This window comes from Caenorhabditis elegans, chromosome II (assembly GCF_000002985.6).
Source record: "Caenorhabditis elegans chromosome II".
NCBI classification, from domain to species: Eukaryota; Metazoa; Nematoda; class Chromadorea; order Rhabditida; family Rhabditidae; genus Caenorhabditis; species Caenorhabditis elegans.
The window spans coordinates 7573544-7599079 of record NC_003280.10 but is presented as its reverse complement, the minus strand read 5'-3'; the positions used below and the strand labels follow the sequence as shown (position 1 = coordinate 7599079).

Below are 25536 nucleotides of genomic sequence, written 5' to 3'. Positions count from 1 at the left end.
AAGTGCCACATATGACGACATTTTCTTGCTTTGCTTTCAGTTCTACAGGACAGCCGCCTGTCTTCAATTTCTCCAATTTCTTTTGCGTTTTAATGTGTTTTGCTATTCAAAAAATGCTCTTACGCGTGATTTAAATAATGCTTGTTTATTCCTTTGTTCGCATCAGTTTGAGAAAAAAGTATGGAAATTTGCTCGTGTATTGGAAAAATGCGTTTTCTTCCTTCCTATAAGGATAAATAACGGTGTTTTACTCTACTTTCTAAAATCGTACCTTTTCTTGCATTTTCGTTTCACTCACTTTTCCTTTCCCTATATCTACATTTTCAGATGGTGAGCATGGTATCTAAGATCATAAAACTTGGAGTACCCACAGCTACTCTTGCTGTTGGAACTCTATTGCTTGGTGATGACGAGAAAAGATCGGCATTCTTTCGCACAGCTTCTGCATTTACTCAAAACCATGGACATAAGACCTTTGATGAACATTTTCCACGTGGAGAATGGGACAAAAATTGGGATTTGTGAGTGCTCTCAGTGTTGATAATTACATATGCGGAATTTTTGCAGCCGTGATCCAATTAGCCTTGTCGATAAAGGAAAGTGGGAAAAAGCTGACGAAGAAGGCAAAAAGAAACTGATCGAAGAGAAGAAAGCTACGGCAACGAGAAACATTTTCCTCATTCGTCATGGTCAATATCATCTCGATCACGAAGTGAAAATGCTGACCCCACTTGGCATGAAATTGTTTTTTTTTTAAATGTTTCTAATAATTTTATTACAGGGCGTGAACAAGCCGAATTATTGGGGAAAAGACTTGCAAACTCGGATATCAAATTTACAAACATGACTATGTCGACTATGGTTCGTGCCACCGAAACTGCCAACATCATCTTGAAGCACCTTCCTGATGATCTTACCCGCACATCCTCACCGTTTATTGAGGAAGGACCACCATACCCACCAGTGCCAGATCATAAAACATGGAGGCCTCTAGATCCAGTAAGTTACGCTCTAGGGTGTTTACTATTTTATACAAAGTTCATGTATATACGATCTTCTTGAGGAGTTCTACACGGAAGCCGCCAGAATCGAATCAGCCTACCGCAAAATATTCCATCGTGCTTCCCCGTCACAAAAAGAAGACTCATTCGAACTTATTGTATGCCATGCGAACGTCATTCGGTATTTCATCTGCAGGTAAACTTAACTTGATTAATCCTGATAACGTTATTGTGTTATTTGTAGAGCTCTACAATTTCCACCAGAGGGCTGGCTCCGTATGTCGCTAGGAAACTGTTCGTTGACATGGATCACTATTCGTCCAAAAGGACATGTTTCTGTTCGTTCCATCGGAGATATTGGTCACCTTCCACCAAACAAGATTTCCTTCACCTAATTTGAACCAAAAAGGAGTATTTCATGTCAAGTTAATTGTGCCTTGCTTTAAAACTTATTTATTGTTCGTCAAATGTCTGTTTTGTTGTGTTCTATGTATCACCGTTTCACTGTTTAAAAAATAAATACAAATGGTTGGCGCTTGTTTCGAGGTTTTTCTTCTACTAGACATGCATTAGCGGGCGGAGCCCACCAAATGGTAAAATGGATGAGCCCGTGAGCTGCCAGTGCTAAAACAAACAAAATTAAGGGCTTCGGCGGGTGAGTAGTCGTCTTGACATGCGTGTAATGTGACACGCTTTTCACCGATTCGGCACCCTTTCCAATTGATGGCCTATTTTGCTCGTCGCCTCTATTTAATGACTTCTAAAAATGTTCAATTTTGAAAATTTCCAACAATAATTTTTAAAACATTGATGGTGTGCTCAGCATTGAAAGCCAAATCTCTCAATCTACTCAGTTTGACAAGTGACATGCGGCTGAAGCTAACGGCAAAAAAGAGCCGACGTTGACCTATTTTATAAGTGCTCTTTCCTTTTTCGAGTTTACTAACTTTGCCATTTCTCTTTGTTTCAATAATGTTCCATTTTGTGGAGAATATGGAATTTGAGTAGATCACAATAAAATCCCATCTCAAATTTCATCGATAAATATTTAAATTAATTGCCCCGTGTTTCATATTTCAAAAAGCCAATTTTTAATTTCTTTATTCATTACTGATCCTTGTTTGAAGCAGTACCCGGTCTCGACAGTATGTACCGACTAACATTGAAGGAAAACAGGTGTGTGCCTTTGAGAAGTACAGTAGTCAGTACGCCTTTCCGTTCAATTTTCTCTTGTATTTTCGGCATTTTAATTACAATCTTTGATTTTAACTTCACAAGAAATAAATATTTTGAAGGAAAAAAACAAGAAAAATCGATGAAATTACAGAACAAAACGGCTTGGAGACTACTGTACGTCTTAAAGGCGCACACCATTTTTCATTTGAATTTATATATAATTTTTCGTTCGTGTTGAGAGCGGGTACGGTATTTTTGCATAGAAATTCAAATTAATAAGCTGCAAATTCTGTGAAAATATAAAACCAATCATTTTATTGTTGACTTTAAAGTCTTTAAAAAAGTACATTCATGTATCTTAAACCTACAAAATAACTCACTATGGAGGTGCATATACGAGTAGAGGAATCAACTACCAAAAGATAATTATGTAAATCTGAAATTTTTTGTTAATGAACAAAAAAATTAATGCAAACTTTTTTTTCTGTAAAGTTGACCAAATTCATTTTGACATTTTAACTGTGGGGTAGCGGTGGTGGGAATTTGATGCAAATAAACTGATGAAAAAATTTAAAATCACTCAAAATCATTATAAATTTTATGAAAGTATTTAGATTTTGAAAATGTTTAAATCTTGGTTAAATGCCAAATTGACTTAAAGCTGTGGCTCTTTGAAAAATTTTCAGCGTTTTCGCGTGGTTGTACCTGGTTCTACTATGTATATATGCAAATACAAGTAATTGAAATAAATGTTTTTCCGAAAAGTAGTACTATGGCATTTGGTCATGTTAGAAATATATGAAGGTTTTAAACAACTTCCCAACCGGCGATACCTTCAAGTAAGTGATTAAAAAAGTAGCTAGTAATACAGAGCTAAAAGGGCTAAAAAGGCTATTGGAAAGAAAAACTCGTAAATTTAAGATCTTCAATTTCAAAAGTACACAAATATCTCATTCAAAAAAAAAGACTTCATTCTCCGATTTTACGAAAACTCATTTTTCTAGATGCGCCCGAAACATCCATCACTTGGCTTTTCAGATTCTTCCCATCTTTTCTTCGATTTTAGTTGAAAAGCTGAGGGCTCATTCGATTTCGTTCAAACTCCAATTAAACGATTTTCCGATTCAAATCGATCATTGAACGGACATGAGAGAATTATGTAGTCTCGTTCTCATCCCATATATTCAGTTCCTTTTTCATTTCTTTTGTTTTCTCTCCATTGCCCGCATATCCAGTCAGTCTCGCCAATTTCCATTGCTCCAAATTTCCTGCTATTATTCATAGTATACGCCATTTTCGATTCGGTTTTTCACTAAACAACGAAGAGGAGAAGAAGGTCCCTCCTTTTATTGACTTTTCGTTAAATACTCTGAAACGTGTCATCAACCTTATAATTTCTCATGTTTCATTTGAGTCCATTTTGCATTTGAAATGTTTTATGAGATGTCATCTGTCTCTTTTGTGTCACTATAACAACATATTCTAGATTGAGATTCTTATTCTCTTGTTTTTTTTGTTTCATTCTGTTTTAAACGCTGTTTCATATCCTCTCCATTGTAGAAATAGAGGTTTGGCTATTAAAAACTGTAATTGAAAAATAAATGGCATTGTTTTCCTTTTCAATAACCGTTAAATTACCTTTTAAAGGTGGATGAATTCCGTTTCAAATGTGGGGTAGTATAAATGGAGGATTTTTTAAACACTAGAAATTGTCCAAACTCCGAAATATCATCAAAAACGAACAAATTCAGAAAGAATGAAAAGTTAAACTTTTGAAAACTTGTTTTTTTTAATTCGGCAAAAATTGTCTTTTTGAATTTTCTTTAAAATGAGATGCCACGCCCACCTTCAGACCAAACTTCTAACTTCGTCGCACACTTCGTCTGATTGGCTCTTACTGAAAATTATTGAAAACTATTTTTTGAATAAATGTTTTCAATTATAATTCAAACATATGACACTTCTATTGCTTCAAATTAAATATGTACAGAGTTATGCTCATATCCACAAGTTTAAAGTTCTTGACAATGTTAACATCCAACGGATTCGGTGGCACCAATCCACCAAAAGGTATGTTTGGTAATAAAGGAAGGGTCAATGTTCATTTGGATATATGTCACCCTTATAAATAAATAACGTTGTGCTCATTATTGTTGACTGACCCCCAATAATGTGTGAATAAAAATGAAAGCAGACTTCCGGAAGAACAATAAAATTTATATTTCATTTCAGGAATGCCATATCCACCAACCTACCTTTACACAGAAGAACCACAAAACGAATGTTGCTGCTGTTGGTTATGCAGATTACTGTGTTGTTGTTCTCCAGTCGATCAGGTATCTCACTCATCAGTTTCTTTTCTTTTTATTTATTTATTTCTGTTGTGCATGGCAGGCGGTCGGAAAAAAAAGTGGGGAAACTCGATTGCCGTAGTTCTTGAGAAATTCAATTTCGATGGTGTCTAATCTTCTCGCATCAGTGCACTCTTTCCCTTAAAAGAGGAGAAAAAGAAGAACTACTTTCGGCTCGAACATCCCGACAAACCTTTTTCCCCTCAGCTTCTCAATACCCAATTCCTATGTTTCTTCTCGTGTATCCATAGAATCAGTTGCCACGGTATAAATCTTTATGCGTTTTGTTACTACTACCTTCGTTTTTTCTTCTTTTCCTGTTTTCTCACTTATATTTATTTTTCTACAAACATGTATTGTTGGAAAACTCAAAATCCTGATGAAGGTGAACAGGTAAAGTAAAAAAATGTTTTAATTTCTGAAATATGGTTTTTGATGTGTCTTATGAAAGTTGTTGAACTTGAAAGCTGAACGAAGACTGGAAAAGGAACAGTTGTAAAAAATTCCAAAATGTTGTGTATATATTTAAGGAGATCCTAATACCACATTTAAATTTCGAACTAAATCTAGAATTCTTTCATTACAACAAAACAAAGTGTTTTAATCAGTTTCTTTATAATGGTTAAATATAATAGGACACAATGAATTGAAAATCATTGCCATAAGTTTGAAAACTTTCAATTAACCACACATATATATATTAATTAATATGTATGTCTTAGAAAGTGTTTCAATGTGATTCAAGTTCTAATATATATTCTCATTCGTCTTCTATGGTAATCCTTGATGTGGGTACATTTTAAATATAATAATGAGAAGTCTTTGCGGAAGAAGACGAAGAGGGTCGATGTCGTTTGGTGTGAGCTGAACTTGATTCGAAATCTACGGGGGGGGGGACGTCGTTTTGTGCATGAGCAACGAAAGAGCATGTCTCCCAGAGAGTGACTCAACAGCGGCTACTACTATGGGAAACAAGAGGAGAGATGGAGAAGTATAAAGAAGAGGACGAAGAAGAAGCTAGTAGCCGTTGGCTCAACTTGGTCCGCTCTATCTCCCTCTGCGTATCACAAATTTCTATGCCGTCTATCTGAACTGCGCGGAGACGAGAGAGCAACGGCGACTTGTGTGTGTATATGTGTGTGCCCACTCGAAACTAAAAGGAAACGAGATCGATAGACGGATGGCGACGAGGCCACCGACGAAGCTCCGACGAAGAAGGAGAAGCCGTCGTCGCCATCACCAGTCTCTTCCTTCTCCATTCCATCGCCGTTTTCTTCTTCTTCTACTTCTTCCCTCATTTCTTTTTTCTATTCCACTAAGTTTTAGACACCGCAAGTAGCAGTAGCAAAAGGGCGTCGGGAGCTCACTGATTTCTTTCTTTTTTCTAGTCCCCCTCTTCTGCTCTATTTTTTTGAATGAATGCACACTCGGACTTCAAGTCCCCCGTGAGAACATTAGCTAATCCCTGAATTTTTTGGGTTAAGTGAAAATGTTCGAGTGGGGGTAAAGTGTTTTGAACCTAGATTATGAAGACACACCAGAATAAATTGATGTAAACGTCTTGTGAACTATTATAATCTAGAAGTATGCTGGAAAATTTGAAGTTGATATACATACATATAAAATAATATCCTGTATATTTTCTAATTTAAATTCCTTGAACATTATGAACAACTAATATAAAATTAAAAAAAAACTGTTCTCAAAGTATGATAAAAATGGTGATTTCCTATTAAATTTGTACCCATATTGCTCTACTCTGACGGCTTGTATCTCGAATGCCTTTGGTTTTATTAACAAAAAGACATCAAAATAAAGATCTGAACATTCTTTTGTGAAAGATAATCAACTTTTATCAACTATTCACACAACCCTTTTTTCTCGAAGAAACTCAAAAAAATGTATTTAAAGTCGAATAAAATTTCATAACTTTATTGCTAGATCCATTCACTTTTAACGACTTTCTGTTGTCTCTCACACTTATAGCGGTTTTATTTGCGTTTCTGAAAGTGAAACCATTTGAGTATTCGAGTATACCCGCGTATTTGTTTTCGAAATTCATCCTGGACACAAAACAACAGCTTTTCCATCTGCTTCCTGAAATTATTAGTTCTCTCACTCTCCATTCAACTCTCTCTCATTCATTTCCTTTTTCTGCGCTATTCGTGAATAACATCATTGCTCCTTTCATTCAGGAACTTCTATCTGCCGGTTTTCTTTTTGATAAACCAAAAAGTTTTGGGAGATTGCAGGACTAGCCACGCGAAAAAGGACCCATTAATTTTTGTGTGTAGTTTTAGGACTCTCTATCTCTCTATCTCTCCATCTTCCTCTATTTCTACTTTCAATGTCCTTTCTAACCCAAAGCATTCATTGCTCGGACTCTGGACCGCCCGTTGTGCCTTCATGTGCATGTAAGGGGTACGCCAACCACCCCCACCAAAACTCTTTCGTGTTTTAAAACATTAAGTGTTCAATAACGTTGCCACTATTAATCAATTTATTTATTTAACGTTCTATTTTTCAGACCGCCTCACGCAGTCGCATGAATGCCAGTCAACCGCCTCCCGGTGAGTCTTTGAATTTTTGTTAGACGATTTAAGAAAATATAGGTTCTCAGCAGAAAATACCCATTAAATTAAATTTTGAACATGGTATTTTTTCAGGAGGCGGAGGACGATTACCAGATGAGGTGTTCAGGAAGATCACAGCCGTGGATCAGGGACAAAGTACACTTACACAGTCTGGAATACAGGGACTAAGTGCTCGAACTCTGAGCTCGTAAGTTTTAATTTTTAAAGCTATAAAAAACAAATTCGTTTCAGAGAACCAAGAGGTGATCTAGTCTTCCAACTTGTCGAAATAATTAAGAAACCAGGCCAATCTTTGGGTTTATATTTGAGAGAAGGAAATGGAAAAGATCGATCTGATGGAGTCTTTGTTTCAAGATTTGGAGATAATTCAGAACTTGCAAAGTAAGTTTTCCATAAGTTAAACTAAAAATGCTTAAATTTAAACTTTCAGATACGGTGAAGTGATGCGTCCTGGTGACGAGATTCTCACAATTAATAATGTGGAAGTATCGATGATGAGTATAGATGATGTTGTTCTTATTCTTAGCATACCCAGAAGATTATTACTCAGGATACGGTAAGTATTTCATGATTGTTTGAAATATTACAATATTTTCAGTTATTCAAAGTCAATGAGACATGAAATAATATCAAGTAGATCCAGAGAAAGCGAACGACCTGTCGTTGTATTTCATAAAGTGAGTTTTTTACTTAAAAGCTAAACAATTATTTTTGAATTTTAGTATGACGATCGTCGAGACAGTGAAACGAACGCTCCTATCCTCTCCCAACCAACTTCTACAGCGAATACGTGGCTCGGGAAGAAAAGTCGGCAGCAAATGGAGGTGAGTGGTGGAAGTCTATTTTGTAAATAATATTTAATTGATTAAAATATAATAGCGATCAAGAGGAATGTCTCTGCAAAAATTGTGAAAGTTCAAAGGTGAAATAATCTATTTTGTTTTAAAGATGCGAAAATTCAACAAATAAAGGTTGATCTTTTTTGCTATTCAAATTATTTACCTAAAATACTTTTTTCTACATTTATATCCATCTCTATTAAAGAAATTAGTTCCAACTTAAACTTTCTTTTCGTAATTTAGAAATTATCTTACACTAAAATTTAAAATGTTCATAATGTTCATGCTCATTTACTAAATTTGTTCAAAAGATGCTAGTGTTTGGCGTCTCCACTTGAGAAAAATGATAAATCTACGTCAAACCAAACCACGGACTGCCCATTCTTTTCCCTCTTCTGGTCCCTCTTTGGTCGTAGTTGTTCGTCTCGAAAAGTTGAAGTCCGGGAGGGACGGCGGGTCGCTTGGGGATGTCTGGGATGACAAGAGTTAGAAAAAAGAAAGGCAAATGGGAAGACCGAAAAAACAAAAAAATCTGCAATTGACTCGGAATGCCCTCGTCTCTACTCTACCATCATTCTTTTCACTTCCCTCCGAAAAGTTTGTTCAAATACTCATCAGTAATACGAACTTGTGCCATCAATGGGCATCTGCATCCGTTTTTTTCTGTTCAAAAGTGAAATTGATGCTCCAGAAGCCAATTCCCATGAAGTTTCTTCTTCTTCATTTTTTGTTCATCAAGATGAGATGGCACACACAGCTCCAATCATGAATAATCTAAAGTGCATTGGACACATTAGAAATTCAACCAACTTCTCGCCTGGTTTCCTTTCCATTTTTATTTTATTTTCTCTTATTTTATTCTTCCTGTGTGCATCCAGTGCTCTATAAAAGTGCCGAAAAACGTCTTGCTTCTTCTCATCGGATATTCAGGCAACGTTTCGTCACCGCGGAGGCTTCGGATTCAGCTTCTGCATCTGCCACGACGACGTCTCCTTCTTCTTCTTTTTTCTTCATCCCGCCCATTTTATCCCCTGTTTCTCGCACCCACCACATATCTCATTCAGCACCCCCACCCCCCGATTTTATGACACACACACAACCACACGAGGTGCCGAATAAATTGGATTCGTTTCTTCTCGCCCAGCTATGTTCTGGTTGTTGCTTCTGGTTCAGATTGATTTAAGTTCTAGAACAACTAACAAAAAAGAAAAGAAAAGAAAAAAGAGTCGTGTGTGTCCAAAAAAAGAAGTATTGGACTCCAAATTGCAATGAGGTCAAAGTAGCAAAAAACAGGGACCTTAGCAGCCGTTTTCTGTCTTTCACTCTTGTTTTCCGCCTTCTTTCTTTTTTTTTCGTGCCCAAAACGACGCCGTTGTCGCTTTTCGCGTATTGATCGTTTACTTATCTACCTAGGGCTACCTACCTAGGGGTTCTTTCACTATTTCTTATATTTAGTTGTATTCCTAATTCTTAGATATTTCTTCGAAACTTAAAAAAAATTACTCAGTTTTTGATAAAATGTCGAGTTTCAAGTTTAAAAATTCTTGCTTCCAGGAGATGCGAAACGCAACAACATCTTCTACACTACGTACTCATGCAAGTACATCATCACCACGTAACCATTTTGCTCCTCGACTCGTAAATGGTCATTCTCATTCAATTGGTGTTCCATCTGCTTCCACCACTTCCCATGATCATCAATATCAAAGGTTTGTTCCGCTTTCTCCCAAACCCTTTATTTTTTCGGTGCTAAAAAGAGGAGACGCGCGTTTGAAGAATTTGAGAAGCTTCTGACGTTCTAGAGTATCAAATGGCTACTTTCAGATTCGCCTCTGAGCCATCCGACTCAGTTTCGCGGACAGCTCGAGTGCCACCTCCTCGGCTGGCTTCTGCCACAGTTCGAAGGACAGAGAGTTTTAACTCGGCGCCTGGAGTTTCAACTGTAAGTTCAATATAATTTTTGACTACAATATATTGCCATCAAAAATCTTCGTGATGTGTGAATCATTTGAACTAAAATTTTTAAAGCGGAATACATTCCTACAAATTCGTAGCTGTATTTCTATACATCGACATTAAACGTATTTTTCCAGAGTGCACCAATGTACACGCTACCTCGATCTTCAACAGCAGTACCACCACCTGATATTCTTGGCTCAATTCCATATTCAGCACGAGATCCTCTCATGCGTTCTTCTGCCGACCTTCCATACGACCCGATGACTGGCCGTTTGTCTTCTTCTGTGCCAACAGACCCGTTATTATCTCGCTCGTTGTGCTCGCCAATCCTTCCACGAACTCTTCGTCAAGCGAACGATAGTAACAAAAGCAATTCTTTGCCTCGTCGAAGGATCATGACTGGTTGGTTTTTCAGTTTCAAAAAATAGATCATAAATTAATTTCATTTAGGTGGTAGAAATGTCAAATGGAGAAATGATGTTGTATCAACATCTGATCTTTGTGGAGAAGAAAGTGATGGAGCAATATCTGCTCCGGAATACTCGTCTCCTCCATTTTCCAGACTAACCCAACGTAAGTAATCGTCCGTTTCCCGAGAGCTAATTAGTACTGACAAGTTGTCACACCTCAACGGGTCTACTATTCCTTGTTTTCCTCTTGTCAAATTATCGCATCGACGATAGAATCGTTGGCTATGTAGAGACTTAGAACAAGTGCATTAGAGGCACTGAAACAAGTGCGGAAGGAAAAGCACGCGCTGTCCGAGCATGTCTATCTGACCACAATGGAACAAATGGAGCAGAAAATGTTCCGAGATTCTTGAAGAAAAAGGGAAAGCATAACTAGAATAAACTTTTTTGTTTTCAGAGCAACAATTTCGATTGTCTAATGGAAGTCCGGGAAGAACTGTGAATGACATTTTCTCAGCAGCAGAATATCGAAATTGGGCAGGACCATATGATCCAAGGGGAATGTATGGACCATTTCCACCCGGACAAAGAGCAACACGATGGTCACATACATATGGAGAACAAAGAGCTCCAAGGACGTCATCTCTACCAGGAAGAACAGTATTAGCTCAAAGTCTTGTTGGAAGTCCAGTATTGCCACGCCATCCACCTCCAATTGTTCAAGATCGGCCTTCTGCAGTTTTTGATAGATATCATGTTTCACCATTGATGAACCGAAGAGCACCGCTCCGGGCAGCTGGTCCAGGAATAAACGTGGATCGCTTAAGCGTGAGCAGTTTAACTGGAATTCTTTATGTTCACATTGTCGAAGGACGTGGGCTTAAAATTCCAGAGAAACAAAAAGGGCTCACCGAGGAAATGTATTGTGTTCTTGAGGTGAGAATTGTGAAAGTAAAGAAAAAGGGTAATCTGATCTTTTAATTTTCCAGGTGGATGAACAACATCGAGCTCGGACTGGTGTATCGACCATTGAGCAGAAGTTCAAGTGGCGTGAAACATTCCATATTGATGTTGTTAATGCAACGGTTTCGAATTTTTTCGTCTACTCCTGGCATCCACAGTTCCGACATAAACTTTGCCACAAAGGTTCTCTGAAACTTTTGGAAGCATTTGTCGTCGATCAACTAAATGATGATAGAGTTTTCGCTTTAAATTTGGAGCCACGTGGTCAGCTTATTGTTCGAATTGGATTTCATGATTTACAAGCAGTATTCCGAAGAACAGTAAATCCCCGATTGAATGGAGTATTTGGAATTTCATTATCAAGATTAGTTCAAAGAGAACGCCGAGATACACCAATTGTTCTCACAAGGCTTATTCAAGAAATTGAGAAAAGAGGAGTGGATTACAGTGGGCTTTACGTTTGTGAGTTATTTTCTTGTTAAAATGTATTCTTCTACTTTCAAAATAAAATTAATAATAAATATTTCAGTATGTGGCTCCGTGGAAAAGAAAAAGATGTTACGAGCCGAATTGGAATCAAATCCACTTGGCACAGAACTTGCCGCGGAATCAATTCCTGACACGAATGTGATTGCTTGTCTTATTAAAGATTTCCTTCGAGAACTTCCGGAACCTTTAATATCTCCTCAAATTCACGGAATGCTTCTAGAAGCTGCTTCAGTTGCACTACCAAATGATGTTCAAACGAATCGACATCTCGTCTTAAAAATCATTGACTGCCTTCAACTCTCTGCTAAAAACTGTCTACTTCTAGTTCTTGATCATTTGAGTACAGTTCTATGCTCTTCTCCACATAATGGGCTGACTCCGACTCGATTATCATTGGTGAGTATTAAGTTTGATTTTTTTTCAAATAATTTACGTTTTTACAGATATTTGCACCACTTCTTTTCTTTTGTCTCGACACGTTCTCTCCATATACAATATCACCAACATCCAAAATGGCAGCAGTCCGTACACTCGATATCAATCAAGCATCTTCAAGTCTCCAAATGATTTTGTCGATATGGCCCTCAAGAGTTAGTGAGTTGGTCGAGTTCTTTCCTTTTCTACTCAACTATCCTACAGTATCATACAGTAGTCCGAATCCACGTGTTTTCCTTTTCATTTTAGTCAGCGCACAGTGTTCGTAATCACTTTTCAGAGGGAGATCAGCGACAACGTTGAAGTCAAAACTCTGATAAAACTAATTTAAAACCATTGGGTTAAAAAATTATATGGAAATGATTTTTTTTGAATATTCTGGGGGTTTTAGTCTTTTACCTTAATAATCTTAAAAAGCCTAATAAAAAGTTTTCAACATTTATAAATCATTTTCAAAAATTAGTTTTTTGCTTTATACAATGTGTTTCACGAATAAAGTTTTGCGAAAAATTCGTAAAAATTAACCTAAATTTGATATTTTTTGAATCTTTAATAAGTACTTTAACCATATCTTTGACGGCGCTGCTCCCCTGAAGAAGCATGAACTAGCATGAAGCACATTTTGATTTAGTCCATCACTGTGATAGATAGTTTCAATATAAAATTCTGCACATTTTTTGATTATTTAAATAATTTTCAGACAGCGAAAGCGGATCAGATAGTCCGGCCACGACATGTCAGAAAGGAGGCGTCATCGCCTATGTCTCGGAATCGCAGTGCTGATTTCCTCCACAAATAGATTTGTTTCAATCTCTAGGTGCATTTTCTCTTGTCCCGTTCCTTTCTATTAAAATACCGGTAATCTACAGAAATGTTATACGTTGATTTCATGCCTAATCCCTCGCCTTTACTTTTCAAACCATGAATACTCCCTTTTTATCCTGATATTTTCAATTTATTCGTTTTTATTCAAATAATGTTTACCATCATTGTCTTTCCCTTTCCGAGCAATATAGACAGTTTTTGTCAGTGCTCTTTGAGTCCTCATGGGTGTTGTTCTCTTAAATGATACAAATGTGCTCACTAGCCGTTTTATTGAATTTTGATTAAATGATTTGATAACATACAATTTTATTATTTATGAACAAATGAATCAGTTTTTGTTTTTTTTTTCGAATTATATCTTTGACAGGAATGTATTTTTATTGTGCTTATCGAAAATCAATAATCTTTTACATAAATGAAAAACAAAAATAACAATATGGGAATTTCCTGGGAAATGAAAACCATATAAAAATAATTGGTGTAAAGCCTTTGGTGTAAAGCCGAAAAATTTGGTGTAAAGCCGAAAAATATCTAAAAAGTGACAAAAAACTATTTCATATTCTCTAAAGTTTTTAAAGATAGCTTACAGTACTCTTTGCAGATTTCGGGTATTTTTGGCAACTTTCCCTGACTCTAATGGAAAGTTCAATGACTATCTTTTCTAATAGACTTTGCGCTTTCATCACTCTCACTGTGTACATCACTCTCACTAGCGGTAAAAATAACTTCCCAAACTCGCTAAATTCCGTATCTTCAAACAGGCATATCTTGAAAAATAGACATCTAGAAAACAAATGTTAAACTAACAAAATGATCAGAAATATTTTTCTTTCCATTGCATTACATTTTTTTTGCAAAATACAAGTTAATTGTTGGGTTATGCCGAGTCAAAGACGATTCACCAAAATCTATCAAAATTTTTGAGAACTGTTTTGCTGTACCAGTTATAACTCAACATCTATTGAGTTTCAAAAAGAAAATGATGTTGAATAATAATTGTGTAATATTTTGCTACATTTTATCAATTTCAAGTTTTTTGATATTTTCATGTTTACCCAAGTTACAGACCGTTTTTCGAAAAAATCCGATTTCGCTCATAAAGCTCTTCATATCCAACCTATCGACTTGAAATTTTGAAAAATAATCATTTTTTTGAGGTCTCTACAATGTCCTAAAAAATCTTTCAAAAAATCCTGCTAATCTCGAAAATCGTCCTTCGCTCCAAAAAATGAAATCGGACTTTTGCTTTTGTGCAAAAAAATCAAATTGCGATTTTTGGGTCGAAAAAAGTATTTTTAGAAAGCTGAGAACACGCTATTTACGAACTTAATGTTCATTTTGAATAATTTCTTCTCTTAAACGACCTAAAAATTAAACAAAAAGAACATATTTTTAATTCTCACGTGTAATTATTTGGTAATTTGCTCAGTGTTTCAATTGTTTTAAAGCAAATACATTAAAAAAATTACACGTGAGAATTAAAAATATGTTCTTTTGTTTAATTTTTAGGTCATTTCAGAGAAGAAATCACTTAAAATGAACATGAAATTCGTAAATAGCGTGTTCTCAGCTTTCTAAAAATATATTTTTCGACCCAAAAATCGCAATTTGATTTTTTTGCCCATTTCTCGAAAAGCAAAAGTCCGATTTCATTTTTTGGAGCGGAGGACGATTTTCGAGATTAGCAGGATTTTTTGAAAGATTTTTTAGGACATTGTAGAGACCTCAAAAAAAATATCATTTTTCAAAATTTCAAGTCGATAGGTTGGATATGAAGAGTTTTATGAGCGAAATTGGATTTTTTCGAAAAACGGTCTGTAACTTGGGTAAACATGAAAATATCAAAAAACTTGAAATTGATTAAATGTAGAAAAATATTTCATAATTATTATTAAAAATCATTTCCTTTTTGAAACTCAATGGATGTTGGGTTATAACTGGTACAGCAGAACAGTTCTCAAAAATGTTGATAGATTTTGGTGAATTGTCTTTGACTAGGCATAACCCAACAATCAACTTGTATTTTGGAAAAAAAATGCAATGCAATAGAAAGAAAAAATATTTCTGATCATTTTGTTAGTTGAACATTTGTTTCGTAGAAGTGTATTTTTCAAGATACGCCGGTTTGAAATTACGCAATTTCGCGAGTTTGGGTAGTTTTCTAATTCCTTTTTCACCATTGGCTAAAAGTTTATTTAAATTAGAATTATTTAAATGTCCAACTTATTTATTCGTTCAGAAATTAAAAATGGAATATCCTCCGTCTCCTTGTGACACCATTTGTATGCTCTCTCCTCCCTTTGGGTCTCCTGCCGCACAACATCACCATGACAACGTGGTTCGTTTCTCATTCCTGCTGCACAAATTGACCAAACCCTTGCTTTTTCAGTTACTAGATGAATTTAAAAAATATATTTACTTTAATTTCAATATCAGCATTTTCAAATGCTCAGTTTCGTTCACGAAACATTGCATTCACTATGCCTGAAAATTGTACGAGGCTTCAATATTTTAACAGGATTGAATTAAGGTTTGTTTGTTAATGGAAATTATGCCGTTTACATTTTTATTGAACTACGTATTACTTTAATAAAATGACCAAGTTTACAGATGCGAAATTTGCCCGAATACAACTATTCCATCAGATGACATGATGTCTTGTAAGTGCTCAAAAAACCAAATTGAAATTTTTAGAAATGGTTTTGTTCCAACTTGTGAAGAATGCCCAGAAGGTATGTTTCATGAAAAGTTGAATTTTGAATATTTATTTAAATATTTAACTCTAACTTTTACAGGAACACTATCCTCGCCGGACCAAACTGGATGCTTAAACTGTAATAATGGAACATGCCATTGCCCTTCACAAAGCACTCTCATTTTTCGAGACGCTTCTGGAAATCTTTTAACAAATGATGCATTCTGTGGAAACTGTGCTTCTGGCTTTTACAGAAATGACAACGGATATTGCACGAAATGTGAAACGTCGTGTTCCGAAATGGTTTGTTCATTCACATTTTAGTGTTTTCTTTTTGGAATACTAATCTTTTTCAGAATTCTACTAATTCCGATCAAGTTTATACACGAATCAAACTGCAAAACGGGGTCGAAATGAAATCTATCTACATTGAAAATCACTTGTCTACGGATGCAAAATTGTGTTCGGAAAGGAATATTCAAAGTTGCGAGGTTTCATTTTGAAAATTAGTAAATATAGAAAATAGTTTTATATTCAGGCAATGGTCAACATGTGTGTACTGCAAAATTTTGAATCAGGGTCTTCACTGAATGCGTGTGGACTTTTGGAAAATATTAAAAGATTATTCAATCCATGGCAAAATACATTGGATGCACTTGCAACCACTGATGATTCTGAATTGGAAAATGAAAATGTAATTGACCATCAATATTTGTTTCGTCCAGATTCTTCCTTCGAACTTTTCTTTGCAAGGTTTGTTTCACTTGAGCCTAAATTCATGAATTAAATTTTCCAAAGATTTGACGGATTTTAGGTATGATGTAAATGGAACATTTGATGGATTTTTCACTTCGGAAGACATATTTCTTCATTTTTGTGATGACTCTCTGAACCCATTTGCTCCATTTTTATTCGGAAGACGTTATCAAAAAGAATGCAAAATAAGAAAGGCAACATTCACAGATCCACGTCTTGAGAGAAAATTATTTGAAGTGTACTTGAAGTTTTCCGATGAACAGGGACATTCTAAGCTCTATCCTGTACACATTCTCAATAGTGCAGTACGAGTCAATGGACAACTTTTAAACTTTGCAAATAAAGATCGGAATCGTTGGGTGCTCACTCGAAGATTCTATTTGTTTGATGACTATTCGATGAAGTTTGACAATTCATCAAAACTTATGAGATTTGCGGCAAAAATTGGAATTAATGTAGTTCTACAGGTTATTTTAAATCTTCCCTTTTTTTTTAAACGAATATCAAATTTTAGAAAGAAAGAGATGGATACATAAATCCACCGTATTTAACAATTGAATATGATGATTCAACAGATGAAATATTTGAGAATAGTTTGGAAATAATATATCATAAAGATTCATCTGGATATGATCAAAAGTTGATAATAGCTCTTTCAATAATCATTCCAATGTCATTGTTCTGGTCAGCTCTGTGCTCATATAGTTGGGGAAGAAGACAAGGAAAACCTTCTGCAGTTGATGCTTCTTCTATTCTCTACTTTTTTGTTTGTGAAGTTTCGATTCTTGGAGATGTATTTTTCGTTTTATTCGGATTTATTGCTTGTTGGACAACATTTGCGTACAAAAGTCAGACTTATGTTTTGTACAATATGCTCAGTTATGATCAGGAAAAATTCTTATTTCATTATTTCATCGCTTCCCTCGTTTTAAAATTTTTTGGACTGCTGTTCACAATGGGTGCTCTTGTGTTTCAAGAAACTTTCTTCATTGACTGGGAAAGGCAAAAACTTAGACAGGCATGTTTGGCCAATACATGAGGAACCTCGATGAATTTGGATTTTTCAGACTGATGAACACGGAATGCCATTATCAAGAGATCTTCACAAATCAACAGAAGCTGAACCAGTTGTAGTTTGGAGAACATATTTGATTGCGAATGAATGGAATGAACTTCAGCAATATAGAAAAACGTCTTTGGCACTTCAAGTGATCACAATGATTCTTCTAATGGAATACTTTCAAGTCAAGAACTATGCTTTGGTTGAACCAGAGTTTGAGAGAGGTATGGTGAGCACTGAATACTTGAAATAAGCTTATTTCTAGATGCCTTCGACTCTTCAACAACTCTGAGCACTCTTGCCAGCTCATTAGCGGTTACAATTTTTGTCTATCTCTCATTGGCATTGCTGCAAGTTCTTGTCCGAGTTTTGATCGTTGAACGAATCGTGACCGACCCATTTCATAATTTTGTTGATCTTTGCTCTTTGTCAAACATAAGGTAAAATGCTTAAACCTACAAAAAAAAATTCTTCACGGCTTAAATCAATTTCAGTGTCCTTTCTCTGACCCATTCTCTGTATGGATACTATATTCATGGTCGTTCTGTTCATGGAAAGGGTGATGCTGGAATGAGTGAGATGAATGAATTCTTACAACGCGAGCGGGTTAGTTGGCGGTGATTTGTTTTACGAAAACTGAGGTCATATATTTTCAGAATAATTTATGCGGATTCCGAGGACTTGAACCAGGATCAGAGCTTCAGACTTTCACGGTAAATCTACCGAATTTGTTTCGTTCGAAATATGACGAAATTTTTGCGGTCTCCAAACAAACTACATCTGGTGTAGTTGGACATGAAGCGATCACGGCAAAAATGAATGCAACAGTCGATGCTCATTCCCAAATGAACTCATTTTTAAAGAAATTTGTAGATCATTCAATAACAGATATCGAATATGTTGTTCGGGATCGACCAGTCTTGGAATCAGTTTTAGATATGGAAATGAGTGATTCATCAATTACAGGCACATTCACAAGGTAGATACATATAACTCAAATTATTATTCAAACCAATAATTAATTTAAGGGATCCTGTGGAGATTGCATACTCCCGATGTTTTGTCTATGGAAATGAGTGGGCTTGGACTTCATTTGAATGTTTAACAGTTACAGTCTTCTATTTATGGTCTGGATCTTTATATCTTGCTGGTTTTGTTGTGTATGTTATTTCTCACTTGATCCGTTTGATTTTCGGTTACTTGTCAACGAATCATTTGATTAAGACGAGTTTAGTAGATCAACGATTTCTTGTTTAATATTAATTCATTTTTTTACGATTGTCTATTGAATTAAAAATAAGAAAATAATTATTAGCGATGTTACTTGATTTGTTCTGAATGCTGAAGAAAACCAGAATTCATCTGATAAAACTGATATGTCTATTGTTGTAGTTTGTTCTTCTGGAGTAGAAGTTGTGTTTAATTCAAGTATAGGAGATGCGTGAAGCTTTATGGGAGTTGTTGGCTTTCTTGACTTGAATGTGTGATTTCGGCAAGTTTCTGAAGTTCTGAATGGAAAATCAAAAAAAATCAAAATAACTCTTACGTTTCTCCTCCAAAACCATAATTAAATCTTGGTTTTTGGCAAAATCAATGTTTCGTTCGCACTGATCTCCTGTAGCAGCCATAAATAATTTGCCTTCATGAAAATGTGTAACAAAGCATTCTTTCTCATCACTACCACGATTTGAATATATCAAAAGACGGTCATCATGTTTCCAAGAAGCAAGACAAGTATATGAACGAGCTAAATTACATTTATGTATAAATTATCTTGGGATTTCGAAAAAAAGATCAATTGAGGTAACTTACAATCAAAAATAACTCCATCACTGCAGTGGTATGCCAAAATATCCATTTTTGAAGAATCGGTGCAATCAAATACAACGTCGTAACAATAATCTTGATCTAATGTTTTAGGAGTTGAAAAAATTCCAAATATACCACATGGATATGGTGAAGTGTTTAAAACAACTGAAGAGAACCATGGAACACTTTCCCATTGAGTATTGTTTCTGAAATATTTTTCTTGATAATTAGATCCTACAAAACACTCAGGAGGCTTACGTGCAAATGCTGGTATTTGATCGATCGGTGGGTACACTTGTCTTGAATTCAATTAAATTTTGACTTCTTGCATTAAACAAAAGACAATGATATCCTAGGGGTTCTCCACTGAATTTTTAATTTTATTGGTAATTTGAAATAATGACCATTTGATACTCACCATTTCGTTTCGGAGAAGACCATTACTCGATCCTCAAAAGTTTGAACACAATGCGAAATAAGAGGAACTGCACCAACATGATGTTGTAAGTATTGTAATTCATGAGAGGAAACTCTCATTGAATCAAATTCTCCCTGCATCCAAACGGGAAATGCACACGGAGCAAACGGTTTTGCAACTGCTCCTGAATGGAAATAATAACTATCGAATGCAGTTTTCATGGATAATGATGAACATGATGAACCATTCGCAAAGTATAGTTTTTTGACATTGGTGTCTTCTATAACAATCTGAAATTCGTTAGTGTTCATTTTACAACTCCTAGAATATTACTATACCCCGCAGCGATATTCTTCATTTTCCTCGTTTTGCACTATAAAATACTGTTGATTTTTTTTGTCTCTCCAGGATCCAATACATCGAAGAGACATTTCTTGAAATTATTGAAATAAATTATTGAAATCAAAATTTAAAGAATCAAGTTTTTTCACTTACGAAAATCCGGAAATGAGCAGTTTTTGAAATCAATTTGAATTTTTGAAGACGAATCACAAGTGTTTGCCTGAAGAAGATTAGACATCAAACATTCAGTTCATCACCCTTACTGTAGATCCTTCACCAGATTCACAACTGAGAGCAGCATCATTCATACGGTAAGATACATCAAATCTTCCATCAATCGGACTACAACTTGCTGCTTGCTCATCAGAAGTTCCTAGAATTTTAGTTAAAATTAAAAAGAAAAGGAAAAATATCAACTCACGGAACAATAAATTTCCATCTGAAATAGTTACAAGAGCCGAGTCGAAGCATGTCATTTTCGCTTCTTTTTCGGTTTCATAGCAGTTTTCTTCTGGAATTTGAACAAACTTTTAAGTCTCATGGAAAAAAAAAGAAATTAACCATATTGATGTGCCAACTGAAGAACATTTTGAGACAGTAAAATTGGAGTAAGACATCGGAAACAGATCGGGCGACCCATTCTTCTGTAAAACTTTTGAAATTAAAAATGGCTAGTTTCACGATCTCGAACTTCAATCCCATAATATATGATGGTCCATGTTTAGTATAACAATCTCCATAGTTACTTATTGATGTAGCTGTCAGAGTAATCTATAATTAGAAATTGACAATAATAGTTTTTAAAGTTCAAACTGATACCTCCTCATAAACAACATTTTGTCTTCCAATAACTTCAACAGGCATCAAATTGGTTGATTGTCTTTTGTATACTCCATGAAGTGAACTTTCTATTCGACAAGATAAACAGACTAAAAATAATAAATTGGTTTTCATTCATAATAGTCCAAGTTGGCCAAATATTACAGTTAAACAGTAAAAAAAACTCATTCAAAACATTGCTAAATTTCCAAAAAAAAAATTGTATTTTGAGAAAACTTAAGCACTGTTCAAACTCCTACTGTTTAAATAAAAATAATTAAAACGTATTTAAATTTAAAAATCGCAGATAAACAAATTGTTGGTTGACTTCTAAAAAAACTCACAATTTTCAATAGAAAACAGAATAGCAACGATGACCCACATGATTTCAATACGAATGACTTTCCAAATTCTTTTAATGACCTTACGATATTTGTATTATGACACTAAATACGTGATCCACTTCAGCCCACTTCCTGCTCCGAAAACTTTGAGGATGTGTTCATTTGAAGAGTTTGGTCACTCTGGTTATTACATTTTATTAGAATTATTATTTTCAGTTATTAAATTTTAAAAAAGTAGGGTAAGGATAGTAGTTCGGATACATGTTTCCTGGATTATATGCAAAATGTCGTTTTCTTCTTGGTGGAGATCTTCGAAGTGGTATCATTGGTCGATAGTTTTTTTGAACTACGTGGCTATAGAATGGGGGCTTAAAAATGATGAAAGTTAAAAAAAAAATCGTTAGACTTACTGTACTTAAGATCGGCAACATTGCCATCTGATATGGAAGATCATACATTTGTTGAGAAGGTGGATACACTGCACCCATGTGTCGATGAACTGGAGCTTCTGTTGGCTCCTGAATGCTTCTCGGCCATCTTCTCGGAATCAAATTTTTAAGAACTGGATCTCTGTTCTTTTGATAATCAAATAAACTGCCAAATGGATCAATAGGTGACAAATTATGCCCATAGTGAACTGTGACATTGTCTCGAGCTGAAAAAATTTAATTCTTCTTGAGTACTTGGAACTCGGCAATAAACAAATCAACTCACTAAAGTACAAGTTTCCAGAGAATGGAAATCTATAAGCAACTCCCTTAGACATTGGAATAGCCACGTCAATTTCTCCTTCTGCACCATCAGGTCCTCCCCACATATGTTCAACCTACAAATTTATTTCATTTTCACTTTTTAAATGTTTTCAAAAACGTTACCCCCATCATCAGGTTCATATGGTATGGGTTACATAGAGGTGGTTTACATGACATTGGCATGAATTGCTTGCCGAATTGACCCATAGGAAGTGTCGGATGTGCTCCTAAAAATAAAAAAAGTTTTCGGGGAACTTTTAAACCTACAAACTTCTATTTGCTTGAACAGCTGGATCGCTCATTAATTTCACAAAATCTTCTTTTTCCAAATCAAGCATATTAACTGGATGATTGAGATATCCAAATTTGGTTGTAGTATCTTGAGTTCTAAAAACACATATTTCACACCAAATGATGTTAAAGAATTACCTAGCATAATACATGCGGCCATAGAGATCTAGCATTCCCCAAGAAGGTACTGCAAAGTTCATGTCCCCTCCAATGTGCTGAAAAAAATTACCGAAAAATAAAAAATTATGATATCACAGACTCTGGAAATAGCTGGGTCAAGATCTACTCCACCAGAAAATTGATTTGCAAATGGAAATACTGGCCAATAATCTCCATCATGAGATCTTCCAGGAAGGGGCTCCTGTGGTCCTGAAAATTGGAAATCGATCTGTATCCGAACAGAAGAGAAAAGGGGTCAAAAAATCAACGTTTTAAGAAAATAATGGGAAGAGGTCTTTGCAGCAAAGTGCTTAATGAAAAAATCCTCACCCGTTTTTAAAGTATTTTTTTTTAATTATCCAGAAGTTTCGATAATTCATTTTTGAGCCCATTTTGAATAAAACAAATGGATGCAACAGCATCTTTAAAAAACTAACCAGGGATTTTATAAATGTGCGCTTTCTTTTGTTTCTTCAATCCCAGATCTTGATGCATTCTACTTGCAAGAAATGAATAAACATCTTTTCCATTTGGTCCATCATCTTCATCAACATCGTCTTCTTCTTCTTCAATGTCTCCTTGATCCTGGAGATCTAACTTAGCCTTCGAATCGACATAAGCCAGTAATATCAGAAGAAAAAGTACCTGGTGAATGGATCGCATGGATGAAATGGAAACTGAGAAAGGATTTGTAAGAAAGACGAGAGTGTTTCAAAAACAAGAAACAATTGATAAGCAGGATTTTCACACGAAGATCAAGGAGTTCATCCGTTCATTTATTAGGTTTCAATTATTAGAAAGTCGATTCAAATTCATTAAAAATACACAAAATGATAATTAGGAATAATTCTATACTTCCGTCGTCTTTTGACTGAACCACCGTACAGTTGTTGAGATAAAAATATTTGTTGGTAAATATCCTTTGTTGAATAATATGGATCAGGCTGAAGCCATTGCTCAGGCATTTTCGAAATATATGGGTATAGAGAAACTGAATTCATATAAGGCATATATGCCATTCCTGGTACAACCATATTTCTCATTCTCATCATCGGCTTTTGTATTTCAACCGGTTCTTGAACACTTCTTGTCCACCTTCTAGGGATACGCAATGCAGGATCTCTGTGTTTTTGATAATCGAACAAACTGGAATATGGCTCGATAGGACCCAGATTTTGACCATATGTAACTGTGACATTTTCACGATCTGAAGTTAAAATTACTTTTATGAATAGTTTCTAATACCAAATCTTACTGTAGTAAACTTTTCCAGAGAATGGCATTCTGTAAGCCATTCCTTTAGAAATGGGAATTGGAACATCAATATCTCCTTCAACTCCATCAGAGCCTCCCCAATCATGCTCAACCTGAAATTTCAAAACAATGTATATTGCTCGTCAAAAATTAAATATTCAAAACATACACCAAGTCCGAAGTTCATTTGATATGGATTGCATAATGGAGGCTTACAATTGAGTGGAACATATGTTTTTGCAAACTTTCCAAGTGGAAGTGTTGGATGGGCATCTGAAAAATTATGTTTGTCTTTGATTTCTGGTTTTCTGAGATTACTTCTATTTGCTTGTACTGCTGGATCACTCATGAGTGTCACAAAGTCTTCCTTCTCTAAGTCCATCATATTCACTGGATGATTTACATAGCCGAATTTAGAAGTTGTATCGTGAATTCTATTAAAGAAACGGCCATAAATATCTAGAACTCCCCAAGATGGTACGGCAATATTTAAATCTCCTCCAATATGACGAGAAATCGAAGGATCCAAATCAAGACCTCCAGAATATTGATTTTGAAATGGAAATACTGGCCAATAGTCTCCAGAGTGGGATCTACCAGGAAGTGGTTCTTGTGGACCTGCAATTAAAATTTTATTATTTTTCCTGGATAAATCGGTTTACCAGGAATTGTATAGACTGCCGGCGTTAACCTTTTCTTCGGCACAACTTCTTGATTCAATCGTTTATAAAGAAACTCATACATGGATTTTGATTTTTTGTCAGTGAACTGCTCATCGATCTCATCTTCCTCAGAATCATCTCCTCCACGATTTTGTAAATCAATACGTCCAGCAAAAATTAGGCATGTAGAAACGGAAAGGAGGAAAATGGAAAATCTCAAGATCATGAGAAAAAGAAAACGAGACTGAACCGAGACAAGGTAGAGGGAAGGCTAGGTTGATAAGAAGTGACAAAAAGCCGGATTGACTTGTCGATAAGCTTTGATCTTTCAATACGTAACAAATAATAAATACTGTCAAAATCTTAAGACTAAAATAATATATCTTTGCTACTAAAAGGTGCAAGCGACGGCTTGCTGGCCCACATAAACTCCTAAACTAGCTAAATTGCGTGTCTTCAAACCGTCGTATCTTGAGAAATAGACGTCTAGAAAACAAATGTTCAATTAACAAAATGATCAGAAATATTTTTTCTTTCTATTGCATTATTTTTCATGGCAAACTATCAATTATTTGTTAAGTTACACACAGTAAAAGACATTTTCCCAAAATTCATCAAAATTTTTGGGAACTGTTCTGCGGTACCAGTCATAACTCAATATTCATTGATTTTCAAAAATAAAATCTTGTTGAATAGTAACTGGCAAATATTTTGCTACATTTTGTCAGTTTAAAATTTTTGAAAATTTTCATGTTAAGCCAAGTTACAGGCCGTTTTTTGAAAAAATCCATTTTTGCCCATAAAACTCTTCATATCCAACGTATCGACTTGAAATTTTGAAAAATGATCACTATTTTGAGGTCTCTACAATGTCCTAAAAAATATTTCAAAAATCCTGCACATCTCCAAAATCGTCCTCCGGTCCGAAAAACGAAAGTGGATGTTTGCTTTCGGAAAATGACCAAAAAATGAAATTGGGATATTTGGGTCGGAAAATATGTTTTTAGAAAGCTGAGAACACGTTATTTACGAATATCATGATCATTTTGGATGAATTTTCGTTTTAAACGACCTGAAATTGAAAATTGAACCTGATTTCATTCTCGCGTGACACTTTTTCATTTGCTTAAAAT

The 25536-nt window shown here is 35.3% G+C and overlaps 6 protein-coding genes and 5 non-coding genes across 12 annotated transcripts; 3 read left to right on the top strand and 8 right to left on the bottom strand.

Annotated features, from left to right (window-relative positions):
* The first annotated feature begins 327 nt into the window (after nucleotides 1-327).
* On the top strand, nucleotides 328-1534 carry pgam-5 (Serine/threonine-protein phosphatase Pgam5, mitochondrial). Its single transcript, NM_063192.6, has 5 exons — nucleotides 328-521; nucleotides 568-734; nucleotides 782-999; nucleotides 1064-1197; nucleotides 1246-1534. The coding sequence occupies exons 1-5, from the start codon at nucleotides 337-339 to the stop codon at nucleotides 1394-1396; spliced, it is 855 nt and encodes a 284-aa protein (NP_495593.2). The 5' UTR covers nucleotides 328-336; the 3' UTR covers nucleotides 1397-1534.
* A 43-nt stretch (nucleotides 1535-1577) lies between these two features.
* R07G3.15 lies at nucleotides 1578-1709 on the bottom strand. Its single transcript, NR_051345.1, has one exon. It is a non-coding gene; the product is annotated as an Unclassified non-coding RNA R07G3.15 (non-coding RNA).
* Nucleotides 1710-4167: 2458 nt separating this feature from the next.
* syd-1 (Rho GTPase-activating protein syd-1) lies at nucleotides 4168-13385 on the top strand. 2 transcript variants are annotated; one of them, NM_001026975.4, is made up of 17 exons: nucleotides 4168-4247; nucleotides 4410-4513; nucleotides 7056-7098; nucleotides 7195-7309; nucleotides 7354-7503; nucleotides 7553-7678; nucleotides 7721-7799; nucleotides 7845-7946; nucleotides 9516-9670; nucleotides 9786-9903; nucleotides 10055-10322; nucleotides 10371-10493; nucleotides 10788-11266; nucleotides 11320-11755; nucleotides 11823-12178; nucleotides 12226-12376; nucleotides 12918-13383. In NM_001026975.4, exons 1-17 carry the CDS (start codon nucleotides 4172-4174, stop codon nucleotides 12998-13000), a joined length of 2964 nt encoding a protein of 987 aa, NP_001022146.1. In that variant the 5' UTR covers nucleotides 4168-4171; the 3' UTR covers nucleotides 13001-13383. The 2 variants fall into 2 exon arrangements, with proteins under 2 accessions (NP_001022146.1, NP_001370701.1); NM_001383891.2 differs by lacking the exons at nucleotides 4168-4247; nucleotides 4410-4513; nucleotides 7056-7098; ... (3 more) ...; nucleotides 7721-7799; nucleotides 7845-7946 and having other exon boundaries at nucleotides 12918-13385.
* F35D2.16 lies at nucleotides 5493-5771 on the bottom strand. The gene has a single exon (NR_131417.1). It is a non-coding gene; the product is annotated as an Unclassified non-coding RNA F35D2.16 (non-coding RNA).
* On the bottom strand, nucleotides 6840-6985 carry F35D2.9. The gene has a single exon (NR_131416.1). It is a non-coding gene; the product is annotated as an Unclassified non-coding RNA F35D2.9 (non-coding RNA).
* On the bottom strand, nucleotides 8992-9137 carry F35D2.12. Its single transcript, NR_131415.1, has one exon. It is a non-coding gene; the product is annotated as an Unclassified non-coding RNA F35D2.12 (non-coding RNA).
* On the bottom strand, nucleotides 9213-9349 carry F35D2.10. Its single transcript, NR_131414.1, has one exon. It is a non-coding gene; the product is annotated as an Unclassified non-coding RNA F35D2.10 (non-coding RNA).
* Nucleotides 13386-15424: 2039 nt separating the features above from the next.
* Nucleotides 15425-18936, top strand: mks-3 (Meckelin). Its single transcript, NM_063190.5, has 12 exons — nucleotides 15425-15572; nucleotides 15653-15774; nucleotides 15838-16040; nucleotides 16094-16228; nucleotides 16276-16490; nucleotides 16552-16960; nucleotides 17008-17511; nucleotides 17561-17777; nucleotides 17819-17993; nucleotides 18048-18159; nucleotides 18210-18532; nucleotides 18582-18936. The coding sequence occupies exons 1-12, from the start codon at nucleotides 15523-15525 to the stop codon at nucleotides 18808-18810; spliced, it is 2694 nt and encodes an 897-aa protein (NP_495591.2). The 5' UTR covers nucleotides 15425-15522; the 3' UTR covers nucleotides 18811-18936.
* F35D2.6 (Cation-independent mannose-6-phosphate receptor) lies at nucleotides 18783-21368 on the bottom strand. Its single transcript, NM_001267196.5, has 13 exons — nucleotides 21286-21368; nucleotides 20942-21051; nucleotides 20814-20893; nucleotides 20684-20766; nucleotides 20544-20633; nucleotides 20386-20495; nucleotides 20276-20342; nucleotides 20119-20213; nucleotides 19781-20070; nucleotides 19621-19728; nucleotides 19366-19568; nucleotides 19100-19300; nucleotides 18783-19053 (listed from the first exon to the last, which is right to left on the bottom strand). Exons 1-13 carry the CDS (start codon nucleotides 21323-21325, stop codon nucleotides 18836-18838), a joined length of 1695 nt encoding a protein of 564 aa, NP_001254125.1. The 5' UTR covers nucleotides 21326-21368; the 3' UTR covers nucleotides 18783-18835.
* Nucleotides 21369-21467: 99 nt separating this feature from the next.
* On the bottom strand, nucleotides 21468-23166 carry F35D2.1 (Ameloblastin). The gene is made up of 8 exons (NM_063189.4): nucleotides 22925-23166; nucleotides 22588-22697; nucleotides 22467-22543; nucleotides 22309-22424; nucleotides 22161-22264; nucleotides 22000-22111; nucleotides 21696-21940; nucleotides 21468-21653 (listed from the first exon to the last, which is right to left on the bottom strand). The coding sequence occupies exons 1-8, from the start codon at nucleotides 23148-23150 to the stop codon at nucleotides 21498-21500; spliced, it is 1146 nt and encodes a 381-aa protein (NP_495590.3). The 5' UTR covers nucleotides 23151-23166; the 3' UTR covers nucleotides 21468-21497.
* Nucleotides 23167-23249: 83 nt separating this feature from the next.
* F35D2.2 (Conserved secreted protein) lies at nucleotides 23250-24631 on the bottom strand. Its single transcript, NM_063188.6, has 5 exons — nucleotides 24404-24631; nucleotides 24060-24359; nucleotides 23911-24014; nucleotides 23743-23854; nucleotides 23250-23694 (listed from the first exon to the last, which is right to left on the bottom strand). Exons 1-5 carry the CDS (start codon nucleotides 24627-24629, stop codon nucleotides 23303-23305), a joined length of 1134 nt encoding a protein of 377 aa, NP_495589.2. The 5' UTR covers nucleotides 24630-24631; the 3' UTR covers nucleotides 23250-23302.
* Between the last annotated feature and the right edge of the window lie 905 nt (nucleotides 24632-25536).